We start from the raw sequence: 14,311 nt of genomic DNA, 5'->3' as shown, positions 1-14,311 counted from the left end.
TGTGATGAGTTGGGCACAGGCTGCCCAAGCCGTGCATAGTTGCGTTATTCTTGTTGCGGTAATATTCTTGTTTCTGACCAATACCGCCGCCCACGGGGTGTCTTCTTCTGTGTGGATCACTTTATATTGTAATGGGTAGCCCGCCACCCGCCTTGCATGGACATACGGCTCCTGTAATATAATAACGTCTATGTTCTCTTCATCGGCCTTGACCCGAATCTGGTCAGCCACCGCTTTTGCTCGCTGGGCATTTGTTTGTATTATTTTTATCATGGTTGTGTTATATTTCTTAATTTTTGTACCCATAATCGATTCTGTTTTGGTAGGTGCTCTTGGCTTTTATATAGATTGGGCAGTTAGGATCCCTGATTGAGTGTGTATATTCGAGTTTCATTGTTTTACAATTTGCGCATGTGGCTTCCTTGTCTTTGTGTGGGCATTCTTTATATTCGTGTCCCTTTTCAGTGCAATGTCCGCATGTTGGGACTGTCTGGGAACAGACGTGGCTGGAGTGGCCGAACTTACAGCATCTAAAGCATTTCGGTACTGCCACCCGCTCACGAAAACGATAGCTTCCCCATTCTATGTAGACCCTTGTCCGGTCCTTTAGGACTTGCCACGCTTCCGGGATTAGTTCCACACTCCAGCTGTTTTTTAAGCCTCCTCTCGCCTCTATGTGGAACTTGGGTGTTATCACTTCTTGTGGCTGCTTGTCCGGGATCTCGCGTTGGAGGTTTCTGTGGTAAAGTTCTTCAGCTATCTGGGTGGCTGTAATTTCTGGGCTAACGTCATAAATTATTATATTTGGTCCCTTCCTTTTGGGCGGCTGGGCCGTTAATCCAAGGGCTTCAATCTTGGGGTTTTCAATGATGCTCTGGATTTCTTGCCTCGTCTCTGTCTCTATTACCAGCCCTACGTCTCTCATCTTTCTCATCCCTTTTATTCGTGTTAGCTTCAGATCCTCCTTCATGTTATTTCTTACTTTTGCTTTGAGGTCTTCGCTTGTGGGAATTTTCCCTGTTTGTTTCGGTCTAAGTATCACCAGGTTTGGTGTTGGTAGTAGCGTCTTCCTCTTCTGGTGCGTTGTTGTCTGTTGCGTTTCCGTTGGGGTCCTCAGCGCTTCTGTATATGTCGGGGCGCGCTGTGGCATTTGTCTTGCCCCGCATTCGATGTAGGCGTGTAGCCGTGTGATGGCTCTCTCGTTTTCAACATATGTGTCATGCAGGATTGTCTCCATCTTGTGAAAGATGGTGACAATCTGTGATCTCAGGCCAGACGATATCCTACTGGGATTCTCCTTAAAAATGGTTTCGAGGGCCGTTTTCAGAAAGAGAGTTTTCTCGTATACGGAGCCTTCTGGTATGGTATGGTCCAGACATAGTTCTTGTTGTTTTTCATCATTTCTTTCTTTTTGCGATGCATTGGCTTCTGGCTGTTCCTTTGTTTCAACCCGAGATCGTGTTTCGCGTTCCGGTTCGGGAACCAATCGCTTGCGGGTTTTCCGCTTGGTTGGGGGGGTCCCAGGTCGGGTGTCCTCTATATCCTCCAGTTGATCAATAATGATGGGATCATCATTTTGTGTCTCTGTCAGGGAATGTTTGTGCTTATCTTTCCCCTCCATATCCGTGGATTCCGGATTACCGGGATTGTTCGGTTAATCGGGTTCACAATGTTGGGGTTAGATGGTTTGTTAAAAGTGATGGCGATTGATGCCAACCACAAGTTCGTGGGTGTATTTGAAGGCACACAATGGACTGTGAAAGTTTTGGGTCTCCCCACAGCACTTTGAGCGGGGGGAGGGGAACGCCGGATATATAAATTCTCCTAAAAGGACGGGATTACTTTCCCAGCGTGATATCTAGTAGCGGCGAAGACGTTCATGGCATTCAGGTTTCTGGTAGAAGCACAGGTGCGAAAATAGCCTCTCTCTCTCTCCGTGGAGAGTTTATGGTGAGGGGGGGGGGGGGGAACGCCGGATATAGAAATGCTCCTAAAAGGACGGGACTACTTTCCCAGCGGGATATCTAGTAGCGGCGAAGACGTTCATGGCAGTCAGATTTCATGGCAGTCAGATTTCTGGTAGAAGCACAGGTGCGAAGATAGCCTCTCTCTCTCTCCATGGAGAGTTTATGGTGGGGGGGGGGACACATTAAATTCATATTTCTTTGGTGATATTATTCGGTAAAGGCACAGATTGATAGAGCACAACAACTGCTCAGTTTGCACTAGTTGGGGCACCTCCCCAGTCAAGGTGTCAGGTGGAAACGCGGCCGCCGTGTTATATCGGCAGCCTCTCTATAGCCCTGTTGTCAGCGACATGGTGACCATGCGGTCTGGCAACAAAGGATACAGATAAATAACGCTTCAACCTGACCAAATTCCCAATATATAGGCAAAATTTTCTCACCAAAGGAATCCAGTCCAGTTTGTCTTCAAGTGAGGATACATTTCATGGCACTGACAGAAGTAAAACACATATTTTAAACTGAAATTAGCGGAGCGATGAAACACACGTCTGTTCACAACGGCAGCCATATTGGCGATCCACCTGGTGCAAGTGTGGTAAGAACGATGGAATCACTCCAACACTGGAGAAATTACTAGGAAATTTGTGCCCGACGTCGGCCGGATCTTCCCCAAGGCGCCGAGCTAGTTCTCACCGGGATTGCGGCCAACATATCTTTTAACAGGGCACGAGCAATCAACGCTAAGCTGTCCCTCCTCGGGATAGAGAAGGACTCTTCCTGCGTTTTCGGAGGCCTGGAGAGCTGGCAGTACCTCATGTATGATTGCCAGCTCTACGATGACCTCCGCAACATCCTGATAACAAAACTAACCTACTTACTCAGAGGACAGGAACACCACCTACTAGACATAAGGGAGGAATATTTGGCATTCTCCGACTTTGCCCAGGAGCTCTTCACGAGGCGGAGGACACTTCCTGTCGTGGAACGCCACTGACATACCTTCATAAATGTGACAACTTCACTGGAATGGACAAAGCCCTATGTATGACAATACTACCGGAATTTCATCCGACTGGACCTGACACTAATAGGTGCTCAAGATTGCAAACGATTTTATATCAACCACAGGAGCATGACGGACGGCAGATGGACAGCACAGTTGGAGCTGACACTGATGGACTCGAACCAATGAGACATTGACCTCATCACAGACCTGGACACCTACCACGACCGGATGTTAACCAACTGAAGATGACATGAGGCGATCTGCTCCACACCCCTTGCGTGGTGCCTTTACCTGTTTCCTGGCGGGGGGGGGAGAAGACGGTTCTATTTCCCCACTGCCTCCCCCTCTTTCCTCCTGGTGATACCTGGGCCAACCTCACTGACCATATTGGGGTCGCCATTTCTATCGTCCCCATATTTCTACCTCTCACCCCCCCCAGTCTTCAGTCTCCTTTCCCTACTATACCTATACACGAGCGTACGCCCCACACAAGTTCCAAAGTTTAATTACGTCCAAATTACATCGTTTATTTGGACGTAATTAAAAATTACATCGTTTACTAGGATTGGAAAAGCCAATACATTTGGCTTTTCCAATCCTAGCGCTCACTCCCAATATTTCTTTTCTTTTTTTTTTTTTTTTACATAGGCCCTAGCCACTGAAATCTCAGGAAACTAGGTGGCAGGGCCTGCCAGAGTAAAATATAGAGCTACTGGGTACCTGGTTTGCCTCCACGAGGCCAAGTGTGGACAACCGTGGGTCCCAATAGGGAACCCAATGGCTAAATGGCCAGAAGAACAACGGTACAAAACACTACACATATACATAGCCCACACACTTTTAAATCTCTGGCGTTAACAGTGAATTGTGACACCCACAATGAAAGCTATGCGGAGATGGGGGAAACCCCTGGTGCCGTTAGACACGAAAACACGTTACGCTTTACCTAAACATCATTGCTAACCAGGTACACCCTTTCATCGCAACGGTCTTCCCCTCTGGCGGTGCCGTCTTTCAGCAGGATAATGCGCCATGCCACAGAGCCCGGATTGTTCGATACTGGTTCGTGGAACATGAGAAAGACTTCCAGGTATTGCCCTGACGACCAAATTCCCCAGACATCAATCCTATCTAGCATCTGTGGTTTGTGTTGGAACAGCAACTCCTATCTGCGGCGTCTCAACCACGGACTTCACAGAAATTAAAGGATCTGCTGGTTACGTGTTGGTACCAGATACCGCAAGACATTTATAAATCGTGTAGCGTCCATGCCTCGCCGGGTACGAGCTGTTTTGGTTGCATGTGGAGGACCAACATCATATTAGGTAGGTGGTCATAATGTTTTGGCTCATCGGTGTATTGTACTGAGACAGAAGCAGCCCTGTAGAAGCGCCAACGCAATCACCGATCTCACATTTTTAGATTATTCTGCGTAGGACCACATTAAATCCATTGTTTATTCTAATTGCAAGACCAACTTTCAAAAACTGTCATCATAGAGCCAAGACGAACTCATCTGCCCATGTGCTACTATGTTCATAAATTGTGTTCTCCTGTCGATTTTCATGTTTTGCTGGACGAAAAATCTAAGTTTCCGAGGAAGAAAAACCTTGCAATCCACGCCTGGGAGACCTTTTATCACTCAGCCATGGAGTGATAAAAGACCATAAAAGTTACTCGCATAACTGACGGTATTCGAAACCGGCCCTTTTCCAGCTGGTGTGGGGAGAGCGGTGTTTATAAACACGTGGACAATTGTTTTTGTAAGGGGTGGCTCCTAGAACATCAATTCAAATCCGCCTCGTTTCCCTGTAAAAGAACAATACCACTGCAAAAGGGCCATATATGTAGGTAATGTAGGTCTGTGTGTGTGTTCTGTTCTGGCTTCTTGGCTACCCAGAAGCATCAGTCACCTGAAGAGATGATTCTGGGTACTCATCCGCACCACGAGAAGGTGGACCAGTCCGAATACAGCGCTACCACCCTAGACTCACAAGAAGAACTAAACATATATAGTATCTTATGTAGGGTGGCACCCGAACGTCGATTCAATTCAGCCTCACAAGACGAACTAGAAAATCTGATTTTGGAATCGGCTGAAACCATTAAGAATAATCTTGAAATAATATAACATATCGAAAGTGTATTCATTGCGCTGAACACTGTATTGAACAAAATTAAAATAACTTTAAACAGCTACTTTAAAATGTTTTCCTTTCAGAGAGGTTTACTGCAATTTCTTATTATGGTTTTTAATTTATGATTAATGGTTAATATCTCGGATATAAAGACATGTTTTTTAGTTTTAGCAGTAGAATGCGCTGCTACATTTGTTTCTTGCAATTTTGAAATGCCCTGTACATTCTGTATTATTTTTGTGGAACAGCATGGAATCCCACAGAGGAATGGATTACATGCTACTCCACTGGCGATCAGTGGCTATGATTTTCAAAATTGCGATACTACTAAGCTTTGGAAATTATAATACTATTTATTCCCGCGGGGTTTACTTCAGCACTGCCTAAACTGTCTTCAGTTTCCGCTATCTTGTAATTTAAAAGAATTTTTATTTGTAGTGTTTTCTTCCAGGAGGTGATTGTAAGAAGAGGGATCTCCAAAAAATGGAGACCTTCAGGAGGATGCCGTTTGTATTGAAAAGGCCGGTTCGAATTTCGTCAATGATGCGAGGAACTTTTATGGGCTTCTTTCACACTGTGGCTGAGTTAGTCTCAGATATGAGTTTCTCGTTAGGCAAAACAGGGAAAACAGACCAGAGAACCACAATTTATGGGCAAAATACACAGACAGATGAAGAAATTCTCGGGAAACCCCAAGAGCTCTTGTCCTAATAAAATCAGTCCTTCATGGGAGTTAACCAACATGGCCAATAGAGGATGAAATTAGACGATTTCGAAAGGAGGGAGTAGAGCTTTTCCTCATGAGTTATTTCTTGTTTTTCAGCCCTCACATCAGCCTGAAAACACACAAATACTCTACATGGATAAGGCTAACAAGCCCCTGTGCGCTTAAAATAATGCTTAGAAATTTTTTTGAAGATAAAATGAATCGTGGAAACGCTCACACTTCGAGTTCAGAAAATACCCGTATATTAGTGAATATATCCAGTCACACAAGTCTTCGTGGTTAGTACAGTTGGAAGGATTGCCGTCCTTCCAACAGCGGGTGGAAAAGACTCGAGTTTGAGTCCTGTCGATGAGGTGAGGATCTTTTTATGGGCCTTTTTCACAACGTGGCTGAGTTAGTCGGTCTAAGGCATGGCCTTTTTTTTTTTTTTTTTTTTTTTTACCGGAAACTCGGATTTTTCGTCCAGCAAACAGAAAATACACGCAGAACACACGCAGTTTACAGACAATATACGAGGGGTGATCATTTTATTCGCGGATTGGTGCAAGACCTTATCTTAATTGTCATCATCTGAACCTTCCGTGGATTTCGAGAAACGCTTGTCCTTCAGATGTGGAAACAGAAAAAAAGAAATCACGCGGGGTTTAAGTCCGTGAATAAGGGGGAATGTGGCAGAATTCGGCACCGATGGTAGTGATCGTTACCTGTGTAATATTTGCCGAATTTGGACCTGGCATTGTCTTGATGGAGAAACCACTTCACACCGATTATGGCCTTCCTACCAAGACACTCACTGCCATACGCTTCATTCATCTCTTTAACTGTTTCCGATGCATTTAAGTCCGGTCTGACAAAATAACGCTGTTCAATCTGTATGTCCGACGTAATACTTGCTTCAAAACGATCGCCAGTGACACGCGGCTAAAAAACCCTCTTCACGCAACACTAGCTCGACTAGTACTGGCATGAGCACACAGTCTGCTCTGCAGCAATCAGGGAGAGCGCCTCTAGTGGCAGTTACGGAATATTGTTGTTGTTTTTTTGGTTTTTAGGAGCATCAGCAACTAAGGCCATATTGCTCCGGGATATGCGGTGGTCATTCCCTGACCTTTCCACATCTTCCGTATTTGGTGGTGACGGGCTCGAACCCCGGTCTAATCAAGAAGCATGTGATACGCACTACTGCTCCTTCCCACCTGGCTACAGAGGCGCCAGTTATGGAATGTTCGCGCGGTAAACATAAAACCATACACCAGTTCTCGAATTAAATGATCACCCCTCGTACTTGGAGCAACATGGCCCCAGTCGCTGAGCTCTTAAAACCCTACAACACACACAGAGAAGGAAGCGGTGCATAATTCTATTTTGGAAAGAAAGCCATATTCTCTAGGAGTCCAATATTTTACAGTACACCTCTGATAATGCACTCCCATTTGTAACTTGATTACTGGTCTCTTCCTTTGACGCCAAGAACATAAAATATCGGTATTACAGCACTTCCAATGAAAAGCACTTTCTTATCCAGATAGCGAAATGCCTTTACTGCACTTTGTTTCTTTTTTTCACCCAGCACTTCCATGTCTCGAAGTAACATGGCAACAGTTGCTTACTATGATGAGAAGTTTCTTTTAGAACCCAAAATTCAATACAGAGAAAACATTAGGTTCACTTTCTTTACAAGATGTCTTCCGCTTAAAAAAAGATGAACTGCTTGCTCCCATCAAAATGAGTTCATGGTTTTCAACAAAAAAAAAAAAAAAAAAAGTAAACGCCTTTTATGCGAGAACCGAGAACGTTTCATTTTTGCGGATCTGCCACATTGCCCATGGATTCCTCCAATCAGAGCACGGCAGCAAACAATATTCACTGTTTCAGCTACAATATGTGATATATGGATAGTTTATGTCATATGTATAAAATAAAATAAATAATAAAAAAATTAATATAATAAAATCGAATTACTATGTCCGATTTTAATGAAATTGGAGAAGGCTCGACAAATCTTTCTAAAAAAAACAAAACATTATCTTTTATAAAATTCCCTCTACGCGTTGAGTTATTACATGCGGATGGATGGACGGACATGTTGCTTTACACATATCTGCTAACGTGCCTAACATGTCAAAAAAAAAAAAAAAAAAAAGACAAAACAGTATTATTTGCAAATAAAAAACTCACCACGAAGTTTTCTAATGTAGTACATAACGTTTTAATTGCTAAAACTTATATTCAGAGAATAAATTTGCGGAAATGAAGAAAAGCAATAACCACTACTAAGAATAAACGAGTGAAAGTAGTCAATCAATTATATTTCTAAGTTTACATAAAATTGTGGACTTGTAAAGTTCTAAACTTTCCAAATTCACATTCCACATGACAGAGTTTTAGAGATGAAAAACTATCGTTTCTGATATTGCGAGAAATAACGGATTCTTATGTAAACTCAATTACCTTGATCCTTTCTTGGAGCTGCTTCTCATGTTGCTCTGCTAACTGCTGTTGCTGTTGTTGGAAATGTTGGAGAAGAAGTTGCTGTTGAATTTGCTGCTGCTGTTTCAATTGCATCAGCTGCTGTTGGAACTTCATGTGTTCTTCTTGAAGAGCAGGGTTGAGGAGTGCGTTGTTCAGATTATTTGCTATTTCTGATGACCGGTCTCTTGCAATAAATGGTGATGCCATATATCCTGTTCCTGAGATGTCTGTGGAAAGAACATTCAAAACTTAAACAACTCAAAACAATTATAAACACAATATACCGACGCTCCATAGCCTTAGTTGCTTTGGGGCTTAACAAACACGTAACCTAACCACATCTCGATGGTCAGTTAAAAATTCTATAGGGAATAAAATTTTATTCTACGAGGTGTGATCAAAATGTTCTGGGTCAGGTTTTGTATCTCGAAATTACCGTGTCGTAGCAAGTAATGAGATAATAATTCAAGAAGATAATTCGAAGGTAATTCATGTTCCAGCTGCCCTTCAAAAACCAATATGCAACGGCTCTCGTGTTGTTGATCTGATCAGGAGTGATTGAGCTTCAACTATCCAAGAAAGAAACTAGTGAAATCGGCATTTCTTATTGGATATATCAATCGATTTCAACACAAAATTTGGGAACATTTCAGTCAGGTTTGTGCCTTCTATTCTCACTAAGGATCAAAGAGAGGGGAAAGATCTCGCATGTCATAATCTTCGTCAGTTTGCTGCTACTGACCCACACTTAGTTTCTTCCATTATTATAGGTGACGAATCATTGGTGCATGGCAATGATCCGGGTACGAATGTTCAGTTCTCTCAATGGAAGACTCCGACTTCTCCAAGGGCAAAAATAAAAGACAATCTCGATAAAATGTGAATATCATGCTTATCGTATTTTTTGACTCATTGGGCATTGCTCATTACGAATTTGTCCAATATGATCAAATAGTGAACCAGAAATACTACATCGCGAAATCTACGGAAATTGCAGAATACTGTTCAGTGAAAATGCCGGAAAAGTGGGCTTCAGGAAATTGGTGCTTGCACCATGACAACGTCCCTGCAAAATCAGAGTTTTCCATTGAAAAATTTCTTGCGAGACAGGATTGTGGAACTCACCGTATCAGGGTCCGTACGACAGATTTGCAAAGAGCGAGGAACTTATTCAGAACGCGACAAAGGAACCATTAGCAAACTCCAAAAGAAGTCTATCAGAAATGCTTCCAGAAGTTGCAAAAGCGTTGGAATCAGCCAACAAGTCATCTACTTCAAAGAATATCTATCCAAATAGCGTAGCTGGTAAGTTTCCTCATTTACAAGATAATATTGCCGTCCCCAAACCTTTTGATTACACCTCATAAGTGAACAATAAGGTTTGTTTCAGTCAATAGTTAATACCTTAAGTTTTAGTGCCAATAAGAGCGAATCACCTTGGTTAGTTGTGATGCTGTTAGTCAGTATTAACCAAAGAGTATTATAATCAGCTAGAATTTATGGACACCAAAGTGAAATGTATAATTTGAACCTCTCTCGCATAATTAAGGCGAGGGTGGATACTTTGTTACAAAGACTTCAGCATTAGATCTCAAGTACACATTAAAGCAGCCTCCATTAAAAATCCAGCGTTACAATAAATATTATTATTCAGAAATGGATGTGTATTAATGATGCTATTGCACTTAATATACACATAGTCTAAATTTGCTGGCAGCTTGAGGCTTTAGCCCTAAATGCATCTTAGTCTAAATCCAGCGTTACAATAAATATAATGGCAGAGTTGTTAATGACAGTAGTGGCAGTGTGCTACTGCAACAGGATCTAGAAAAGTTGGTTAGATGTTAAACTGAAGTTTAACATTGACAAATGCAAAGTACTGCATATGGGTAGCAGTAACCCCAGAGTAACGTACCAACTGTGTGGTACTACACTGAGGGTGGTAGAAAAAGAAAGAGACCTGGGAGTAATTGTGCAGTCAGATTAAGTTTTCTGAGCAGTGCAGATATGAAGTTTTCTGAGCAGTGCAGATATGAAGTTTTCTGAGCAGTGCAGATATGAAGTTTTCTGAGCAGTGCAGATATGAAGTTTTCTGAGCAGTGCAGATATGAAGTTTTCTGAGCAGTGCAGATATGAAGTTTTCTGAGCAGTGCAGATATGAAGTTTTCTGAGCAGTGCAGATATGAAGTTTTCTGAGCAGTGCAGATATGAAGTTTTCTGAGCAGTGCAGATATGAAGTTTTCTGAGCAGTGCAGATATGAAGTTTTCTGAGCAGTGCAGATAGGCTACCAGAGCAGGCCATGGGTATTGTTAATGATATACAGGAATTTTGATAGTAGGGAAGAGGAAGTGATTATCCCTTTGTATAAGTCAGGCCACGCCTTGAGTACTGCGTACAGGTCTGGAGGCCTTCTTTTAGAAAGGATGTAGAGTTGCTTGAGCGAGTACAGAGAAGAGCAACAAGATTGGTGAGGGAAACGAAGGGGTCCTCTCGCCAAGAAAGGCTAAAGTTTAAAGTTCTGCAAATTGCAGCGTCTGGAGACTAGGCACCTGCGAGGTGAACTGATTAAGGTGTATAAGGCCTTGAATGGGTTGAGCAGGATCAATTCTGAGAGGATTCTTCCTCTTGTTCAGATTACGAACCCGAGGGGGCATAAATTCAAATTGAGGAAAGACAGCTGTAGAATAGATGTGTGGAAATTTGCCTTTAGCCAGCGGGTAGTTGATGGCTGGAACAGACTTCCATCTGTTGTTGTGAAAGTTGATAGCTTAAATAGATTCAAGGAGGAACTGGACAAACTTTTAGAGGGAATGGATGTGCGAAATTTTTTTTTTTTGTTTTGGCTGATGCTACATAAGCTTGCTTTCTTGCATCACATGCCTCTACTACTACTATAATCAAACTTGGAAAGCATGCTGTGTTTATATTTGAACAAACAGAAATTATACTGCCTATTGTTAAATAAAGAGTATAACTAATAATAAAAAAAATTGTTTTAGTACATTTTTTTACCGAAACAAAGACATTAATAGAATACAAGCTGCAGAAATGAAATTAAGATATGTTAAAGGATGAACAAAATTAGATAAAATACCAAACTTAAATATTAGAAATGAATTAAAGATTTACTCAATTAATGGAAAAATTATAGCATATAGACAAAGATAGAAAGAACATGTATAAAGAATGGAAGATAATAGATTCCCTAAATTAGCTTATACATATATAGCAAAAGGAGAAAGAGAAAGACCAAAGAAAAGAAGGGCAGACCTCTTCGAGATCGGAACAGGCGGATCGCCTAATCCATGAAGGAAGATAAGTATTTTTTTTTTTTTATTATGACACTACTGTATATTTAATAGGACGAATTCCGATTTGTTATTAAGTGGCGCAATCATTATTTCTAGTATTGCAGCTCCAGTAGCATCAAGTCACTCCATCAAGCATCCACCAAATTGCTAACCACGATTTTTCCTGATCTAATTCAGGTGTGTGCGGGCAACGTGAGGTCCCACCAGAGGCCCCGCGGCCAAATGCCAGGACACCCAACAGAACCTAACGCAATATGTCATATACAACAGACAACACTTTTCTGGCATTTACAGTAGTTCTGTATTTCTTCACAGCGTACATATGGCGCAGATGTGAGAAATCACAGGTGGCGCCTGACCCTAACACTATGCACACTATGATCTAATTCAGGTAAAAATAACAAGATGGCGGTTGTTACTTCATAGACATAGTTTAACATGAAAATTATAATTAACTATCAAACGAACCGTTTATTTTTTTAAAGTATTATTACATTTATTTAAAGTATATAGGAAACAAATACGTTTTAGAAGTTGATATTTTTTTTAGTATTATAATTTTTACATTTGATAAAGATAGTAAATAATATTTTAAATTTAATTGAAGAAAACACATTTATGTCATTTATCAAATGTTCGAAGAAATTTTAAATGCCGGACCTGTAAGACGCAACTTCCTTTGACGAAATATTATTTAAGTGATTCAGTTAAATAGCGGAGAGTTCTGTGAAGCAAACAGAGCATCACAAGAATGCCTTAATTGTTTATGGTAAACAAAGTTTTCATTTTTTGCAGGAACAAAATAGCAGGCCTGTATTTTAACAGAATAAAAATAAAAAAAAGTGTACTGCGTACGATAAACTTTTTTTTTTTTTTAAGAAAACCCCAAACACGAGAGGTATTAGAACCTATAGTACTTAATACCGTGCTTGGTTTGGGAGGTTGAGAACACAAAACAAGATATTTGTTGACACTGGACTTGAACTTCTGTAGACTGTAATTTTCAGGAAATACATATGAAGGAAGGTTGTTCCAGAAAACGGCAGTTGAATGAATAAACGAGGAAGATGAAAAGTTGGTTCTGTGAGTTTGAAGTTGGACAGTAAATGGATGTTGGCTGGTGGCGACACGTGTTCGGACTGTTTTGAAAGAGAGAGCGGGAATTATAGAAGCCAATTCAGAAGAACAGTGCCCATGGAAATATCTGAAGAGGCATTCAGCAGAAACAGTACGTCTATGAGAGAGCGAGTGGAGAGACTCTGTTAGAGATGAATCATTAATTAACCTAACTGCCCTCTTCTGAACGGAATCAAGAAGCCTGAGAGAGGTTTTGGGGGTCACCACCCCAGATGTGGGAACAGTATTCCATGGTAGGGCGGATTTCCGATTTGTACAGAGTGAACAGCTGTTTGGAAGAAAAGTAACGCCGTGAGCGAAAGAGAAAAGACAAGTTTTTTTTAGATGCAGAGGAAGCGATATTTGTAATGTGCTTGTGCCAAGAGAGATTAGAAGTCCGGGTAATCCCCAAAAGAGATATATCATTTTGCCTAGAAATCGGAGTGTCACCAAAGATAAGCATAGGAGCAGAAGAATCCTTTTTGCGAGATACAAGACAAGACTGAGTTTCAGAAGGATTGAAATCAACTAAGTTGTCTTTGCCCCACTGGAGAATTACCTGGAGATCGGCATTTAAGGAATTGGTAGCAGATATTCGAGGAGTTGACACTGATTGAGCAGGGCAAGGTTTCTCAAAATGGACGGTGGAATGCAATGTGATATGATCCGAAAAACTATGGATAGGATTTCCAGTCAATAGAAGGTCATTAATATACAAGAGGAAAAGCGTGGGGTAAAGAACTGAACCTTGGGGGACACCGGCATTAGTGAAGAAGTTAGAAGACAGAGTCATCTACCATCACCTTCAGTGAGCGATTAGAGAGAAAACTGGATAACCAATTACAAAAAACAGTTGGCAAACCATAAGATGGAAGCTTGTTTAGAAGACCTTTATGGCAAAGACGATCGAAAGCCTTTGAGATGTCAAGAGCAACTGCTTATGTTTCACCGAACTTTTGCATTGAATTTGTCCATAAACGGGTAACATAAGCCAGAATACTACCGGTGAATAGACAATGACGGAATCCATACTGGAGATCATTGATCAGACGGAAGGTTTCTAGGTAGTTTAAGAGTTGGCGGTTAATTGATTTCTCCATTACCTTAGAAAGAGTAGAAGTAATTGCAATGGGAAGATAACTGGACGGTAGGGATTTGTCACCCTTTTTAGGAACTGGCTGGATATGAGCAAGTTTCCAATCAGAAGGAAAAACACATTTGGAATAAGAAAGTGAAAAAACAGGCGGCAAAGAACAGGAGTAAGTTCAGGCGCACAGGTTTTGAGAACAAGTGGAGAAATACCATCAGGATCTGGAGCTTTCTTAACATCAAGATTTGTCAAAATTCTTCTGAAATTGTTTTGACGGAAGACCACAGGAGGCATTGAATGGAGCGTGTTGGGAATGGTGGGAGAGGTTTTACCAAGGTCATTAATATATGAGTTTGAAGAAAAATGGGATGCTAGCAGGTCAGCTTTATCCTTGGCTGAAGTGACCGCAGAACCATCTGGTTTCGACAGAGGTGGGAGCAGAGATGGGCAAAAGTTGCGGCCAATAGCTTTGGCAAGAGACCA

The 14,311-nt window shown here is 41.6% G+C and overlaps 1 protein-coding gene across 4 annotated transcripts in view; it reads right to left on the bottom strand.

The window, feature by feature from the left end:
• LOC150090364 (histone deacetylase 4-like) overlaps positions 1–14,311 on the bottom strand; it is a 449,332-nt gene that overhangs the window by 160,815 nt on the left and 274,206 nt on the right. For all 4 annotated transcript variants that reach the window (XM_090389832.1, XM_090389833.1, XM_090389834.1 and 1 more), the window contains one exon: positions 8,290–8,537. In XM_090389832.1, the coding sequence (XP_090245958.1) occupies positions 8,290–8,537 (248 nt within the window). The remainder of the gene's footprint in view (positions 1–8,289; positions 8,538–14,311) is intronic.

This window comes from Mastigoproctus giganteus, chromosome 2, assembly GCF_048544385.1.
Source record: "Mastigoproctus giganteus isolate SK-2022 chromosome 2, ASM4854438v1, whole genome shotgun sequence".
NCBI classification, from domain to species: domain Eukaryota; kingdom Metazoa; phylum Arthropoda; class Arachnida; order Uropygi; family Thelyphonidae; genus Mastigoproctus; species Mastigoproctus giganteus.
This window is presented reverse-complemented; position numbering and strand designations above follow the sequence as displayed.